This window comes from Miniopterus natalensis, chromosome 8 (assembly GCF_054644295.1).
Source record: "Miniopterus natalensis isolate mMinNat1 chromosome 8, mMinNat1.hap1, whole genome shotgun sequence".
Lineage (NCBI taxonomy): Eukaryota > Metazoa > Chordata > Mammalia > Chiroptera > Miniopteridae > Miniopterus > Miniopterus natalensis.
Window position 1 is genome coordinate 17669972 of NC_142088.1, and position 19074 is coordinate 17689045.

The following is a 19074-nucleotide window of genomic DNA, read 5'->3' on the forward strand; positions in this document are numbered from 1 at the left end:
ATGAGCAAATGCATATTCTAATGCAACACACATTGGGTACTGCTTGGAAAAATTAGGTATAATCTGCTAATAAGGATGCCTTTTAAAGTCTAAATAAAATGTCATTTGTTTTAAAATTTGAGAGCTGAAATGGTTTTATCACTCCATTACCACTTAGTGGTAATGGCAGCAAGTTGCACGCATGTGAGAAGCTTGTTGGAAGTAAGAGATGGTGTTGCCAGATAACAGATGGTTATGAAAAGATAGATGCATTGATGTACTGAAAAAAAACACACACTTTACATTTGTTAGACATGTGCTGTTTTCTCCAATGCAAGAAGTCCCTACATACAAATTTCCAAGTACTTTATTTAAAACATGCAAAGATTGCTAAAGAACTCCGGGAATAAAAAAAGCCTGGCCTCAACATAATATCCAATCAGTTATCTTTACAGCTTTATCATGAAGTCTACTAAAACTATTTAAAGTATAATTTACTTAGTATTTCTATGGTGAAAGACTGCCTAACTCAATTTATTTTACCTTCACAACACTATATGATATTAGAGAATATAAAAACTTTAAAAGAGCGAGTAAAATATTATGAAAAACAAGGCTCAGGTACAAGTTCAACCTATTTAGAAAAATGTACCTCTGGGACACAACTGTGTCATATTACTAAACCCCCTGAAATGTCAGTAATGTAGTTCATGTGTAGTTCTCTTTGACACTGAACAGGAAAGAAAATGTGTGTGTTATCTATAAAGTCTTATTTCTGCAATTCAAAAGAAAACCACCAAGGAAAGATAACTGCCTGGCAACCAAATATCACCTCAAAAGATGTGTATTACATGCAAAAATGTTAAAACAAACTAAGGAAGGCCAGGAATTATCCTGCTCATTTACATTTCAAATGCCAGTAAAATAAATCTGATTTTATCACTTAAGAAGTTAGAGGAAATATATGTAAGCTATTTTGTAGTTTTGCAAATAAAAGATTCTTATAAAAATTCCTCTGAAACTAGTACTCATTGTTTCAATGGCCCTGTGAGAAAGACTACAGACAGAAAGAAGTTTTCTTTTTTGAGAAATATTAAAACCCTTGGAGTTGGGGGAAGAGCAGAGAAATACTTCATTTATTCCTCACATTTAGCACTCGGACACTTTCCTTTTTGTAACTTAGCTTCAGAAGTAACATTTTAAAAATTCTGATTCTAATTTATTAAGGCAATTTTTATAATACCTTAGAATTAGAGATTTTGATTACAGCTAAGAGACTTTTAATATAGCTGCTTTACTAATATAATCTCATCAAATAAAGCCTAATCAAGTTAACATGTTTTCCAAATCCATGTAACTTTCAGCCTTCCATTTTATGATTTTCTATAAATCATGTTTATTTCCACTGCACCTGTTCTTTATTCAAAAAGTCACGTATTTTTCTTAATTGTTTTAAGTCCACACTCTTAGAACTTAGTTTCACTCGATATAGGTTGTATTTCTCTATCAGCATGTCTAAGTCATTGGTGATTTTTGTTTTCCAAAAGACCCTGGAAGAAGTTTATTATCATGAACAGACTTGGTGAGCTAATTCCCCATTGCCTTGGAACTATTTAATGTTACATTAAGTATTATCTCATATATATATATAAACTTCTTCACTTAAGCAAGTTACTTTTGTCTATTTAAAAATAACCTCTTCACCTAGGCAAAAAATTTTGCTCTAATTATTTTTTTCTTTATAAAACTACATAATTAGAACGAGATACGTTGCAGCTTATTGCTCATGTCATAACCAGTTGTAGACTAGAGTCTCCCGTCTTCATAAAGCTGGAATGACAAGGCTGCGAATCTTTTCCTTCACTTTAGTTCTACTGATGCGAGCCAATATTTAGTCACCTGGAAGAGCCTCTGTAGTTTCTGCAGATAATTAAATGACTTGGAGATATAAATTTATTCCATAATATTTATTCTACCCTAAACAGATTCTTCAATTTTTCTCTTTTAAAAAAATATCCCATTAACATGGCACTAAAGAGATGGCTAATTCTATTTATATCTGATCCTAGTGATATGTATCCAAGGAAGAAAAATCATATTCAGGGTCATTTTCTTTTGTTTGGATATGAGAATATATTCTTCCTGGATTGATTTATTCACAGGGAGCAGAAAGGAATCATACTTTAAACTTTTTTGGTTCCTCCCCTCTGCCCCCTCCCCTCTTTTGGCTTCCTTTTCAGAAGTAATGATACAGAAAAAGGAAGTTCTCACAGGCCTCAAGTAAGGCTCCTTTTATGTAAATTATTGAGGCCTTTGGATGGATATAAGCTATATAGGGACTTCCCTTTCATATGGAAAAAACAGGCTCCTATCCCTCCCGCCCCAAGTATAAAGGCACCCTCAGGATAATGCATGTGGTCAGAGCTGCAGGCTGGGGAGGGGGACCAGAAGGGGACCATGCTCGGTTCACCTTTCTCCTGGCCTAAGTGGGCCTCTGCACTCTGCGCTGGGACACTGGGGAGCACACTAGAGGTGGTCCAGTGTGAGCTGAACAAAGGATGCTCATAGTACTCCTCATCGGAATTGCAAGGGTCATCCTCAGGCACAGACACCGAGATGGAGGGGGCTAGGAGTCTACGCCTCTTCCCGCTGGTGGCAGGCTCGTGGCTGGGGAACCTGCACAGAGGACCCACTGGATCCTCAGCCCCTTCATCTACAAACAGACACACAGGAAGAAACTGCAGGAGAACTGGACAAGACAGACATGAGATCAGACAGACAGACAACACCTGCACAAGGACGCAGAGGGCCACAGAAGCAGCACAGTGGGATGCAGAAGAATTAGCAAGACCAAGCTGATGGAGGGTGGGAGAGAGTGAATGTTTCATGCTTCAGTAGCCACTGAAGTTAAGCTGACACTTAAGTAATCTTGTCATTGATCCAATGAATTAAATGCACTGACACCCCTACTGCATAATAGACATTATCTGTACATTCCCCTCAAACAAGGCAGAATAACCTTGGAAACACTGGCATAGAAACAAAGCATCACAAAACAAGCGCATCCTTTGGAAGAAATTCTTTCAAGTAGATTAAATCCTCTTGTGCTTATATCAGTATAAGTTAAAAAAAGAAGGTTGTTAAGATCTGTTGGATCATGGGGGGAAACAGCCCTATTTGAGGCACGACCTTAACTATCTAGGATGCTCACATAGTTAGCATTTTGGTTAATTTAATTTTTAGTTAATGACTTTTATCAGAAAGCAATGTTTAATTTCAATCTTGTTAAGAAAAATCTCCAATGCATTATTTTTCTTTCCTGCCTTGCTAAGAAAAGTGCAGTCAGCTGGGCTCCCTCTTCGGATGCTAAGTCCTCAGGGCATCCTTCTGAACATGGTTCTCATTTGCATGTCTGTGAAAGTATGTGGCTTTAAGAAAGTCTCTAGTATTATAAACTTGTTTCCATGTGTGTTGCTTCTCTTCTGAAAGCTCAACAGAGATGCAATTAGCGAGAATTTCTACAGAGTGGACTTCGGATTCATCGAGAGTTTATTCTAAGCAGTTTATTTGTACTACTGGCTCTTGGCTGTTTTTATATTTCGACCCCTTCATTACATAGTTCTCATTGAAATGCTAAAAGAACTGCTCTCATTTCTATCCTTTCCTATGTCTTGGCTTAGAAATATGCATTATTTAAATATATTTCCTTACATATACAAGGGTAGATTAGTCCGCTTCACATCTGGATTCCTGTGTATTTTAATGAGCTTCAACGATGATGACAATGAACAATACTTGGCTTCGGATGTGGGTGCAGACACTGCAGCTCAGACCTATGTGTCAGATTACTACATTTGCTAACCACTATTTATTGACTTATACAGAGAATAATTTTAAAATTTCATAGTTCTCAATAAGAACTCTATATAGTTTTTATTCCTAAATTTAAGCAAGCAGAATTACAGCATTTATTTGAAAATGTACTGTATTATTAAAGCACTAACTAATTTTCAGCAACCAAGTGCTGGCAACTGGAAATCATAAGGATACTAAAATAACATTTGGTAGAGGGAATACTTTTAATCTTTTTGAGCACATTATTTACTGATGGCTCCTTGGAAGTTGTTTCTGGATGGGTTCTCAGAACTTTCTCAACCACGATGCTTATTATATCATGGGACAGCAGAAGCCTAAAATTACATCTGATATTCTTAGTTTAACTCGGCACGGTTTCTCAGCAGAGCAGATAATTGGCTCTAATCTGGCCTACAACACTGGCTGAACCATAAGGCCTGGGCTTGTCGCGTGTCCCAGCCATTCACCTTTCCTCAGTGACTCTCTGAGGCTGTGGGCTCCCTCTGCATGCAAGTTACCTCTCAAACTGCCAATATGTTCAACAGACTGGAAGGACAATCAACGAATGAAAACGGCTTATTCACCTCTCCGCTTTTCACCAGTTATTTCCTGGGGTACAGAGCAGACTGCAGTCCGAAACTAAGAATTTAAAGCTGAGTGCTGATAGTCGAAAGACGCTACTCCTTGGACTGGTTTAAACCTCTTGAAGCTTTTGACCTCCCCTTTCCTGTTGCTGCTGCTCTTTTTGAAAGAGAACATGTGAAAACAACCCAGTCTTGCTTTAGGTCTCTAACAGTTCAAAGAAACAGTATTTTCTTTCTGAAAACTTTGACTCTAGGCAGAGAACAATAAAAGCAGTAACAACTGTCAAGGGCTGCGATGGAAAAGCAGCTTCTCTGTAATGTTTGTCTGGACCCGAGCCAGGCAACTTCATAAAGAATTGTCTGGCAAAGTTCAGTCCTCTCCTGGTGCTACGAGCACTCCGTACCCCAAGTCTCTGTTTAGGACCCATGAGCCTGAAGTCCCTCTATGTTATAGGTCCCAGAGGTGTGGCAGGGACATGATGCTTAGAGGACCATGACCAGCTAAGTCCAACAGTGTACGTGGTTCCAATGATAGTGAGAGAAGCCATTAGATCCTCATTTGCTATAGAATTGTGTCTGGCGGGTGCTCTTGGTTCAAACCTAATGGAGGTGGGATAACATAATAATTATAAATAAATGAATTAGTTATTTGGGAGTAATTTGAAAAATAAAATGGAAATTAGTCCAGTAGTTTATAACAGATTAAAGGAGGAAAAAAAACACCTGTCATTGGAAGATCACATCGTTTTCATAGTCCCACACTAAGAACCTAGATGAGAAACAGCTTTAGGGATGCAACGGAGCTGTGGTGGCAGCGGCTTAGATCTGGGTTTGAATTGTGGATAAGCCATATACCGGCCATGACATCCTGGGCAAGAAGTGGAAGGATTACCTCTCTGTGGGTTGCTGGGAGGATTCTACGAGAAGAGATCTGAGAAGGCGCTGAGCACAGTGCTGGACTCCGCACACATCAGCACCTCTCAGCGTGCTCAAGCAAACGATCGTGCACCTCTGCTCTTTATTATCAGTTGACACATCAAAGCTAGGCCTGGGAGATTTATGAAAAAGTGAACTCATTTCATAACAGTTAATTTTGCTGTTTAAGGTCAGAACTGAATGCCTCTTTTTATTATAATTACACATGCTTTTGGGGACACCTCTTTTGCCACAAAATAATTCCATTTCATTTTAATAATGTGATATCTGAAAGAACACGGTAGCCTTATGAACCTTGGAGGTTTACATAGCTCTTGTTCATCATGCTAACCTTCAAAAATGGTTTCAGTGGAGGAATACATTTTTCCTAACTTGCATTCATACAAACTTTTTTTTAAAAAAACACTTGAAAATGTATATTGGGTTAAAGTAAGGTTTGCCATACCTGAGCTTAGTATGTCGGCCCCCTTTGGAACAACTGAGTAGTCACTTTTATAGGAGACTGCGTCTCATGGGCTATCTGGGACTCAGTGATTTCTGTCTGTCTTGGCATCACATCTGCCCCACAGTCAAAGGCTGAAGGTGCCTGGCTCCACGTACATTGTTTTCTGCCATCTCTAAGCCCGTCCCATTCTGCAGCTTTTGACTGAGGACTCCTTCGTTTGCCAACTGAGTTTGCTGCCCCAGAATGATATAAGGGAAAACTGCTTTCAGATTAGCAATTATAATGTTGTCACGTCATGGACATAGGGAAAAACCACCCTAGAATTCTGGAGCAAACCTAAGAGGGCAGAAAGACTCCTGGTTCTGTTTTCTGACGATTCCATTGTTCTGGCATGGGCTTCCAAATTCTAACAGTCCAGTCCAAGTGACAACCATTGTGGTTGGCCAAACAGAAAAAGGGGATTAATTTGAAAACATCCTAACTAGTACAGAATCAGTTTACGATACCTGGGTTTCCTAAGTGTGCGGCTGTTCAATTTTTTTCATCAAAATCCCTTTAAATGTTTCCCAGAATAAGTACATATTCTGGGAATAGTTAATATTACATTGATTATAATAAATATTCATAAATTACAGAAATGAACATATTAAGTCATTTTTAGTGGAAGCTCTCTCACTCTTTCCCTTTGGGAAAGAACAGCATTTAAAATGTTTGGTAATTAATAAAAATTAATCGTCCCCAAAATTATAGAACTCAATTTAACCCAAGAGCTCTTGCATTTGTAAAAGGGGATTGGGCTGTGGCAGTCACTGTGCCCTTAGAATAGTTGTTTTGAGGGTGTGTCAAAAAGGGTAAAAACCCTGTAAATGAAAAACCCCCACCTGTTCCATTTCCACCGGACCTGCTTTGAGCAATATGTTAACTGAATTTCGGCTGCGTCATTACAAACCAGTTGGTTTGATAAATTGAAGAGTTGAATCCTGTCTTGTCACTAATTTATTTTCTGATAAAACAAACTTTAGAAAGTTTTTACACATACTTAAGGAGTGGTTAAAAATAAAAGAGAGGATGGTCTGATTGTCTAGACCACATATCTTTCACATGTTTAAGGTGAGAATATTACTTGGTCTTTTATTTATTTATTTTTATTTATTTAAAAAAAAAAATCTTTATTGATTTCAGAGAGAGGAAGGAAGAGGGAGAGAGAGAGAGAAACATCAGTGGTGAGAGAGTCATTGATCGGCTGCCTCCTGCACGCCCCCTGCTGAGGATCGAGCCCGAAACCCGGGCATGTGCCCTGACCGGGAATCCAACCCCGATCGCCTGGATCCTAGGTCGAGGCTCAACCGCTGAGCCACACCAGCCGGGCATATTACTTGGTCTTTTAAGTGAATGAGGTAGAGTTTGTAAAATGCATACTTTTAAAATATAACTTAAAAAGTGGTTATCCTCTTAAAAGCAAATCATTAGGACTTTGTATAGCTTAATGTTTTTTGAAAAAAATCAATAAGAATTAAGTTTGAAAAATGTTCAGAATAAAATATCTTTGAATTGCTTTCAACAGGAAGTGGCAGGTCGACATTTTCTTAAAATGTACAGAACAGCCTGGGGAGAACAATCCTGAAATATAAGGGAAGGTTATACTCTGTAAAGTAACACCTAAGTTACTAAAATGTAAATGTGATTGTATATTTATTTATATTTTCATTATCTTCATTGTAACAATCCCCCAAGAGGCAGACTGGTGAATTCTCAGACGATGGATGACCCCAGTGCCCTTTCTGCTCCGACTGCCATATAAGCGTGAGGAGAGTCATTACTTGGTGTCCAGCTGCCTTGGAGTGACTCGCCTTCCCCTGTCTGGGTTAAGGGGGTTCTCTGACTCTTGAAAGGCTGTGAGCAGGGGCTCGGGAACAGTTCAATTACCCGAGGGGAGTAGGGCCGTCAGGGACGCCTGTCCACTGCATTCGAGTGAAATGCAGGCCCTTGAACCCAGCTGGCTGCCGCTTACTCTCGAATTCTTCATTCATCTACCCACCTCCTCTTCGATCACCGTGAGCAAGACACTCCTTCAGCTCCTGCCCCCCTAAATGCCTTGCATACCCTGGTCTCTCTGCCCAGCATGCCCCTTTCCTCCCCTCTGCTTCACCAGCACTTCCTCAGGCTTCTAGGTTCAGCTTCTTACCTGTCCCTTACCTAATCCAATAAAACGAGATTTTTCTTGTTCTAACGTAAAATTCCCTGTTCTTTTTCTCCCTAGTACTAACCCAGTTTGAAATTATGTGGAAGCTTATTTATTGGATTTCTGTTCTCTTCACTAGACTGTGTGATCCTTACAAATGGGGATCATGTCTGTTTTGCTCACTAATGTATACCCAGAATTTGACGAGTACTGGATACGTTGTAGGGTCTCCATAAATACGTGCCGATTGAATGGATAAACATAAGGCAAAAAGAATCGTTCAAACTATGAATTAAAAGATCAAATCACATTTTCAGGGAATTAACTAATAGCCAGTGGCATTTATGTCACTGATTATATGTACTGATCGTAGTCCCCAAATTTTCTTGTATTTGTCAAAATAATTTAGTTTATTTAACACTATTTCAGGCAGTAAATGTGAAAAAAGACTTCAGTTTAACAAAGAAAAACCTCGCTAAAAAAGTTTTGGTTATAAATCTGTGACAAAAGTAAATTATATTTAATAATCATTTATAGTTTAGTAATTTAGGAAAGTCAGTATTTAGGAAATTAAAGAATATTTTACATGAATCTAATTACAAATTATAAAATGACAATGAGTCTTTTGTGATGTCTCAATTTTTAACATAATAAAATGAACTCTAAAAGGGACAACAACAAAAATAAATAAAGTAAAATGGAATAGTATTAAAATTCTGATGTTAGTATATGAAAACTAAATTATATTAAAATAACAATTGAGCTGTAGCTCTCCTTTGACTTCTCCTATAACTCGACAATACATAAAAGTTAACTTATCTAAGAACCAATAATAGACATAAAAGTTAATTTATCTAAGAACCAATAATAGACATAAAAGTTAACTTATCTAAGAACCAATAATAGTTTGCTTTTAATAGTGCCATTCATCCCAGATTCTGAATAAATATTCTTAAAGGCATCCCTCTGTTTTTATCAATGAGAATTCAAACGCTGACATGGCTTTTCATGTTGACTAAATGCATAAATAGATGGACAATAACAGGTCTCAGCAGGAAAGAAGCCATGATCTCAGCTTCCAGTTCACTGCTCTCTACACGAGATTCATTCATTAACTTCTTTATTTATTCATTAATATTTATTGAGAGTTTGCTACAGCCCAGGTCCTGGGGAAGGCCTTGGCAATACAATGTTCGGCAAAAGAGAGACAATTCCGTAAGGAAGTGTTGATTTCATCCATACAGTTTTTTGTGTAGTCACTTGTAAGATAAAATTGTATCTTCCCATTGTCAAAACATTCTACACTGGGTAAACTGGTTCTCTGTAGTTATTCTAGCAATTTAAACACAAACTTATCTTTTCCTTTATCAAACATATTTTTCCCTTTTTGTTTACCATATCCCTCTACTTCTGATTTTACAGAGATAAATGATTATACATTTATTTAAAGTCTTTGTTTCTTCTTGACTGTTTGAAACAGACAGCTCCCAAGCAGGGTGACACACTAGCTCACACTGAAGTCCAGTGCTTATGGATTGATGGATTGATGTTTACCCTTTACCAGAAGACAAACCTGAAACAGTCCAATGGGCCTTACCTTCCTCCACGGCGACAGTCTTTTCTGAGGCTGGTGATGGGGGTGGAGAAGGAGGCAGATTAGCTGTCTCTTCAGCTGCTAAAGATCAAACAGTGAAAAAGTGAGATACGACAATTAATCCTTTTAGGCCAGTGTATGTGTAGGCAGTTCTGCCATCTGTAAAAAGGCCTCTCTATGAAATTCAGGAAAAGATTCAATAGTAAGCTGCACCTGACTTATTTTTAGCTCCATTACCTGATTCACATATTTTTGAAAACCTAAAAAGAAGAGCACTTAATATTTAAAAATAACCTTTTTGTCTTCTCCATAAAAAATGGATTAGAGATGCCTGCTAAAATTCTATCATTAATCCCATTAACCTGTGTCTGCTTATTTGATTAACAAAGTATTTTATCCTGGCACCTAGCTACTATATTCAAACACACACAGGCAGGCATTTTAGTTTAGATTTGGCTTGATGGACTGAAAACATATTAGAGTTCTTTATTGTTCAACTTCTTGATCCAGAAACAAATGTTACCTTGATTATTCACAGTTACTTTAGGTAATGTATTTTTTAAATATCATTTTGTCTAATATCGAAACCCATCATCTGTATGTATTCTCAGAAAAGAAGAATGAAGCTGTCATAGCTGGAGGCAACCTTCAGACAGAAACCATGTACCAGTGGGAGCTGAGTAATCTTCTGTCCTGGGCATTATACATGAAGAACCAAAGAGAAAGGGTCTGAAAGATGTAATTCATTCAGTTAACTCTAAGTTTCCTCTTCAAGACACTTTCTAGCCACTCATCTGAAGTAAGTGATTTCAAAAGGAAAGATTTAATAGTCAACGCCAGTGGTAAAATTTATTTTAAAAGGTTATGTAAATTTTTATTCATAAAGCAGTTAGCAGAAGCAGTATTGGGATGACAGGTGACACCAGTTCCTTGAGCCTGTGACCTTCACATGGCACACTTTATGGTTTCAGATTGAGAAGGAAAATGTAGGGCTTTCTTTTATTTCAGAGCGAACTACAGACAAAAGGTGAAATGTTTCAGATAAAAGTCCCCTCTCTGTTCTAGGAGAAAAATAATTGATAATCAAAGTACATTTGCTTAAAAATAATGAGAATATTTTAGATTATTATTCTGGGAAAGCAGAATTTTTATTGTTTAATTTTTTAATAGACAACTGAGGAGTTACTGATCAGAAAATAAAATATGAAGAATACATTAGACTACATGGGAAAAAAAGGATATGTTCTATTTTTAGGCTTTAGAAACCATACTTTCCTATGGATTACATCTATGTACTTATGAAATGAACCTATATGTTGACCCTGAGAGAGTTTCCTTTCTTGCGTCTTAGCATCTCCATCCATCAATCTACCTACTTACTATCTATCTATGGAAAGTAAGGGCAGTAAGCCCTGGGCAGAGAGTGTTTTTGTTGGCAAGCACCATTGCATTACTTGTTTGTTTGGCTCTGGGAGACATTTTACTTGTGACCAAGGGAGAGAGAAATGCCATCTGAGTGTCCTTAAATGAACCAAGTAAAGACCAGTACCTTATATGGGATACAAAGTCACTGGTGACAAAGCTCTGGCTGTAGGTTTTACGAATCTGGTTCAGGGAGACTATAGTATAAACAATCACTTACCAAAACCCACAAAGGGAAACAATTATATCTAATTAAAATATTAATGTATTTTCCTTATTAGTGAGGGCCATGATATAACTTTCAACAATGAAGATAAATTATTAAAAAATGCGTTGGCTTTATTTTTATAATAAGTATCTTGTGTGGTCTGGAAACGAAAAATTAAGGGTAATTTAGGGGCAAAGTCTAACTATAAGCTTAACACCCTAAATACTACTCAAACACCACCATGGCCCTGCTGAGAAAGGTGAAAGTATGTCCCGGTGCATCCCAACAGAGGTTTCTGATGAATGTTTGCGTAAAGAGGAAGAACAAGATACAGCCTATCTTTGAACATGAAGATGCGACCCTGGATCAGGTGTAGCAGACACAGCCCCCGATCCGAGGGTCTTTCTCATTTACCTAAAGGCAGAGCTGCAGGCGGATCTTTATGCTGAGCTTCCTTCTCCTGTTCGCCTTTCAGGACCGCTACAGCCTCAGCCGTGACTACTTGAACTATCCTTGCAGACACCTCTTCTGTAATAAATATTAACAAAATAAAATAAAATGATGAGGCATGCAGTCAGTTAGAATTTCATTCGCTTTGTCTCCCCCTCCCAAAAAATACAACAGAATTCCTTCAATTGCAGATAAAACACAAATACATATATTGTAACCATAAAAAGAAAAATGAGAAAAGAAACAGGATTGGCAGTCTAAGCAAAATCAACACAGAAGGAAAGAAAAATAATTAACAGGTGGGGCTGTTCATTTTTAAAAAGCTGTTTATATAAACAGAAAAAAAATAATTATTTTGTACCTAGGAAAACAAATTCAAAGAGAATAATTCATTTCGGATTTAACTTAAAATATGTTTTATAGTTTGTTACAGTTTTCTAGAAAAGTATCATAACAATAAATTTCTATGCTGATTTGCAGAAATACCATGATTTAAAACCTAACCAAGATGCCTCAAAATATGAATTTGTGATTAAACAGCATTATCCAGATCAGTGTAAATAAGACCAATTCGGAAAAACCTGAGAAGATATAGTTTGAATGAAATACACGGAAATGATATATCAGATGGTGTCTTTCTTAAGAGTTACTACTTTTCTAGACAGCAGATGTTTTAAAGATCTTTGAGGTCATATGATATACACTCACCTAGTCAGTACATAATAAAGGGGGGCGGGGGGAGGCTCCATCAATAAAGTGATTGGTCGGTGAGATGCCAGGTAACTAGTTTTTGGCCTAAAGTGGCATCCATTGGAGCATATCAGTGCTAATTTTATATAATGTAGTCAGAAAAAGTCAAGATATAATGTTCCAAATATCAACTAAAAATGAAAGCAGCTTTTTGAGCTTAAAAATATATTCCAGGTTAGGAATAAATTCTTCAGAATTCAGCTTTTCATTATCTTTATATAAAATGTCTATCATACTAGGAAATAAACCTACTTATAGCCCAGATAGAAACAAGTTGAATTTGTCAAGGGGGGGAGGGGGCAGAGAATAAAGTGAGGTTTATTCTCATAATTTTAGTCAAAATCTTAGAATAAATATTCCATTGAAATTTTATTTGGCTCATGATCAGAATTTGCCCATTCACAAGCAGACTGGGGAGATCTGCCTGTTTTACCTGGTTCGTTCAGAGTTAGCCTCCTCTGGAAGGTCTTCTTAACCCCACCAGGATCATGGAGAATACAGTGCTTAAAAACCCAGCTTTTTGGATGAGCTTCGCAAGGCACAATAACCCTGTCTACTCCTGGGGACAATCAGCCACATTCAAATTCTTTTTTCAGACTACATTTTAATTTTTCATTGCTTACTATTTCCACCTCTTTTTTCCCTTTTCCATTTCCTACTCTATTTTTTTTGTTATTTCCCCTCCCCCCAATCATTATATGTACAAAATTATGAATAGGATCTAGTTGTTCAGAAGATTAAAGATGAATCTAGATTATACATAAATTGGGAAATTAGTATTCATTGTATATAATTGAGAGGTAACACTGATCTTCACAGCTAAAAACATGACACTTCTTACTGTAAACTGATAATTTGAAAGGCTCAATTATCTTTCTTTCGAATGTCTAAAGTTTTCTGGAAGTGGACATTTTCAGTTTATGTTTGACATTGACTTAAAGAGTGTATGTGATATGTACTCTATTCTCTCCTTTGTTAATGTCAGGATTTCAATGTAATTAACTAACAGTTTTTGCATTGCAAGGAGAACCTTATAACCAGTATTTGAATTTAACTTGTTACTTTTTTATCAGTAGTGTCATTATAGTTATGAGACAGTAATACAAAAACATCTTAAGGCACAGCTTAAAGTCATGTCACCTGAGTAAAACGAATGACGACTTGGAAATAATCTGTTAAGTGACCTGCCTAAAAATCAGCTGGAAGAAAAACATCAAAAGCAATTTCTTTAAAACAATTCATCATATAACATCTAATAACCGTTATAAATATTAGGCTGATATGAAATAAAGAATTTAAAAATACAACTAAGGGAACAGATGATAACAGATCACAACTATATAGATAAACATCTGAAGGTAAAAAGTAAAGTCTTTTAAAAACTTATTCTGAGCAACAGAGATAGGGTTAGTATTCTAAAAACAGTATCAAAGCAGTCCTAGGTAAATAAAATGAATTCTGGTATGAAATAATAGTTTTTCTTTGTATTGGGGAAATATACTGGTGGAAACATAAACAGGAGGTAAGTAGGTGTAAGAAACAAAGTGAGATAAGCTCTCATCCACAGAAACCTATTTGATAATACAAGAAAAATGTCATGCTAAGCTATTTACATTTCACCTAACTAATGAATAAACATCCTACTGTGATACAAGGTTATTAAATAATCTGTTACATTAGGTACTTTTATTTCCTATCAGTATTATTTAATCTCCATAATTGTACATTTTTCAGATGGGGAAACTGGCAAAATAATGGATAAAGGCAACTTACTGTCCCATTTGGGTGTCACCTGATTTACATCAGTGTAGTAATAATAGTTTATACAGTAGTAGGTTCTGGTGTCAGAAAACCTGGAATCAAATTCTGCCTTTCTCTCTTAGTAGCCACAAGTAAGTGACAATCTCTCTAACCTTCAGATCCCCTGTCTGCTAAGGGGAATGAAAGTGGCATTCCTATTTTAATGTGTTGTGGCAATTAAATGAAATAATATATATCAAATGCTAATTTAAATTACATAACACTTTTAATAACTCTTGCTGTCATGTTGACATCTAAGTCTATGATCATCGTTTGATTGACAGCATGTAGATAAAGACTTGAAAGTTTTTGTCACGCATTGAGATGATTCTGTCATTTTTCCCAGTGAGTGCGTCCTGCCTGAATGTTGGGTCACTGCCTATCAGGCTCATACCACTTATTATTTAAACAAAAATGATATCGTAAATTTTACTCTACTGTTGTACCATACTATTCAGCATTTATAATGGTTCCAGTGCTCTGGTTTTTCTATGACACTGATTCATGCTACACCAGTGCTACGCTCTTCTGGTCACAGTATTATTATATCAGAAGTTTTAAGACAGTCTCAGGCCTGTTTTTTGGCACATATTTTTAGTTTAGTTATTTTGCTATATTAATCTATCAATATTGCTTGGTTCACTTATTAAAAAAAAAAAAAAAAAAGCAACAGAGTTACAACTTTCTCAGTGGCCCTGGAAACTTCAACTTGCTCCTGAGCCACTCATGACATTGTTGGGATACACAGAGGCTGGATTTTGAAAGTGTACCCTTTGGGTTTTCATCCAGGCCAGCTGTGGTTACGTGAACATGCAAAGGCTCACTGTCACACTGTGAGCACGCATACCAAAAAAACCCTAAGCAAGTTGTCATAAGTGTGAGAACACATTTTTGTTGATTTTTTTCCAGGTTGTTAAGAGAGAAGTAAGAGACACTGACAATAAATGCAACCATATAGAATATAAAATCCAGCAAATGTTTCTGCTTTTAAGAATAACAGGCATAATAGTGCTGTGTTAAAAGAAACGACAAGCCTACCGTACACTTGTGAAGGAAGGAAAACAAGACAATTTTAGACAGAATGCTCCTGTCAAGAAAAGGTTTTTCTCAGTAGGGTACAAAATGGTTGCCTAGGAAACCGATGCTAATTGCTGCTGCTGATGGAAACTAGTCAACAAGGAAAGCACTGTGCAGTTCCAAGCGGTCTGCTAAACAAATACCCGAGATAAATTCATAAACACAAGAGGAAAAGATAAGTTCCTTGCTTAATTTGGACAGTAAATGGTTTCTCTGAAACAATTTCCTGTAATCAACTGGTGATGAAGGAAATGAAAAGAGGAGATTGTTGGGGTTTTTGTCTGTAGCCCTGGCACCTTCGTTTTAATTAAAGAGGCCAGTGTGGGCAGACCCCTCCCTAGCAGGACTCCAATTGATCTCAAAGGGTCACCAGGCCAACGCTGCAGCTGTCGATCTTGGCCTACCAGCTTTGGCTTCCAAAGATTTTTTTCTAAAGACTTCCTGATTTCAACAAGGAAAATTCTAGCTTCTGGGGAAAAATGCCTTTGAGGTAAAGTTAGTTAATGGGAATAAATGTGTTGAAGATAAAGAATCATGATTGCACAAAGTTCAGTTCTGATGGCTACTTAAATTGAACAGATTTTGTATTGCGCCCACTATGGATAGTGGAACTCTGCTTAGTCATTATGGGGGATGCTAAGATGAGTAAGACTTGGTGTTCCTACATTTAAATTGTGCTTGAAATAGGGCAAAGCCATTGAAGAACATGTTTTGTTTTTGTTTTTTAAGATTTTTCTAGTAATGACCACAGATTTTGGCTGAACCATCCACAATCACTCATATGGTTCTCTTCTGAAAGGCAAACGCAACCCAGTGGAGCTAAGATTGGGAGGGAGTACAAGATTGTGAGTCCAGGAGAATTTCCCCTCACTCTTTTTTTCCTACCTCGATCTCTATGCTCAAATCCACAATTAGTTTAGACTAACAACTTACTCAAATGAAGTTTTCAGAGCTTGAACAAAATCTGCCTAGTATTTAAATTTAGTCAAGGGGGGGAGGTGTAATAAATTAAAATGGTTATCAGTGCAAGGATACCACAAGTTAAGGATACTAAGTAACAGAGTCAAAAGTCATTAGAAAAGCAAAGTACAGATCAGAAAGAGTACCTACTGAAAAATTGTGATTTTAGTCCTAAGATGCTAAATTATCAGTTAAGGTAGCTTCAATTCACCCTTGAACAATGAAATCCCACCAGAAAGGAAACTTGTGCCACCAAATAGCCAAGTTCTTTGAGCAGAGTTTTCAATGTGCAAGTTCAAGGTGGCCCACAAAGCACTGCAAGCACTGTACTTTTCTTCGGCTGATGGCAGATATTTCAGTGGGATTTTCTACTGAGGCCAACATTGGGCTCAATTTTGCAGGAATGAACATGGAAAGTTGTTCCACATTCATGTGTTCATTAACTGTTAGATTACAAATGTCTCTTAGGTCATTTATCCTGGTTGACTTTTCATATTCTTCCCAATTCAGTAATTTTTATAATCTAGAAATTATTTCTAATTAGATGTCTTACTTCTACCGTAAGTCAAAGATATATTTTCTTTACTGGGGACCTTCAATCCCATTTTCAGACCACATCAATCTTCCACTATATCCTTTCGCAACATTCTTTTCACTACAACATTTCAGAGTTCCTACTTAATTCCTTTCTGGCCCAGTCCTCAGTTCTATAGTCTTTTCTTTGGATCTAGCCTCCTCTCATAGTTTCTCTATTTGCCTCTTTATTTCTAGTATTCCTTTCTAACACAACCTTTCCCACAAGTGTACTGCACACTCTGGGAAACAATATTCATAGCCCCATTTTGTTTATGTAATTTCCATTCTCAAACAGAACATAGATACTAACCCTGTCTCTTCTTTATAATCAATTCAAAAACTACTGATTGGCACCCACTATAGAAAGTAAGCACTGCATCATCTACCAAAAGGAACAAGATGACAAAAGCACAGCTACTGCCTCAAAACACAACCTAGTAGGAGGATTAAACCAAGTGACAAGTAACCCCAGTGAAACGTTCACCATGATCAGTGCCATTAGCAAGATATAAACACGGTGCACGGGGATGTTCGGCAAAGGAAAAGATTCATTTGAAAGGATACAATCCACATCAGCTCTGGACCTTTGGTCATGGACTCCTGGTCATCTCTCCTGTAGTAGGCACCCTTTCAAATGTTTTTTTAAAAACACAAGGGATCAGCTGGGCAAATGTAACTTGTTTTGCAAAAAAGAAAACTGTTAGTTCAATTAGAGGACTGACCAGGCTAGGGTCTCCCTAAGCAAGAATCACAGAGGCTCTCATCCCAATAGGGCTTTGACCTGCGTTTCCAAATAGAAAATTTGGACCGAAAATATTGAGTCTAATTTTCAGATGAAGCTGACTCATCTCTATTAAAGATGGTTCTTCTCTGAATATTGATTCCTCCCTATTATCCATGTTGCCTAATGTCTTCTTAAGTTTTGAGTGATGCTGGAATCAACTGTAAAGGCAAACATTTAACTGTCATTTTTGTGTCCCAATAACCACCTAACATTGGCATTTTTGTTGAAAGTTGCAACAAGAGCCTAGGAGATATGTTTTCCTCTTTCTTTGCTCATTAGCTTGGCTGGGCTTTGAATTGTATTTTCTCTGAGTGCTGCTGAGTGGTGACTCATCCTGCGAGCTGAGCCACACAATGAGCGGGCCGCAAGCAATCGGGTCAGTGTTCTTTCCCCCTCAGGACTCGTGATGCCAAGTCAGATCATGCTTAAACGACCAAGTCTGCAATGCAGCACCAGTCGCTCTGCTCATCTGCTCCTGAGACGAATCTCCAGACTCCCCTGACAGTTGAAGCACATGCTTTATGTAATGTGCTGAGGAGCAGTGAAGTGTGAGAGAATGAGGGGAAGAGGAAAGGGCTTGATACCCTGAGGCAGAAAGAGTCGGTTCATCTCAGTAGCTTGGGGAGGAAAGAGGGAGGAGTGATGACTGCTAGGTACTCCCCAGTCTACTAACCTCTCAACAGCAAATAAAATAAAACCCACAGCCACCCCTCCAGGTGGTAACTGGTGTACTATTTTTCTTGGGTATATACAAACAATATTATCTATCTATCCACCCATCTTTCTATCTATCTATGCCATACTTTTTGAAAAAATACGTTATTGATTGACGATGATTATATTCTCAAGATATTAGAGCAATTAATATGTTCCAAATTACTATTAAAGTTTGTTTTTTTTTTACTTTTTTCTTTTGTGGGGAGAGAATACTTAAAAATGTAACAAGAGACAGATAAAGACTGTGCATAATCTTAACCAAAACAAAGGTTTGGACAGTCTAACAATGAATCCAAAAAGACTTGTTTCCATGACTATTTTCAGCTGCACACTACAAATAAAGATTTTATGAAATGTTTAGAATTATTCTCAAGTAGAGATTTTAAAAACCTCAAAAACTGGAATACATTAAAGGACAATTATGATGACAGCAAATTAGAGAGAAGAAAATTTGATAAGGTCTTAGAAAATACAAGATCAGGAGGAAGGATGAAGTAAAAAATAATACAATGATAATTTAACTATATTTACATTTTAAAAAACGAGCAAGAAAGCAAGCTTCACAAGTAGGTCTGAATTTTTCTTGGCTCAAATCTGTTGCATTTATTAAGATTCAAATTCCATGTAATATTTTTTCAAACTGTCAGTGAACAGAAGAAAATGATAAAACACTTTTTAAAAGCGTTTGTGATGTAGTTCTGACATTTAGCACAAAACAGTAAAGAAAAGAGACTTATTTCCACAAGTGCATGGGA

The 19074-nt window shown here is 37.1% G+C and overlaps 1 protein-coding gene across 1 annotated transcript in view; it reads right to left on the reverse strand.

Moving 5' to 3' along the window:
- MAP2 (microtubule associated protein 2) overlaps nt 1-19074 on the reverse strand; it is a 214141-nt gene that overhangs the window by 29620 nt on the left and 165447 nt on the right. Inside the window, exons 5-7 of the mRNA XM_087819610.1 lie at nt 11620-11733; nt 9579-9656; nt 2450-2692 (exon numbers count right to left, since the gene is read on the reverse strand). Coding sequence (XP_087675736.1) covers nt 2450-2692; nt 9579-9656; nt 11620-11733 — 435 coding nt within the window. The remainder of the gene's footprint in view (nt 1-2449; nt 2693-9578; nt 9657-11619; nt 11734-19074) is intronic.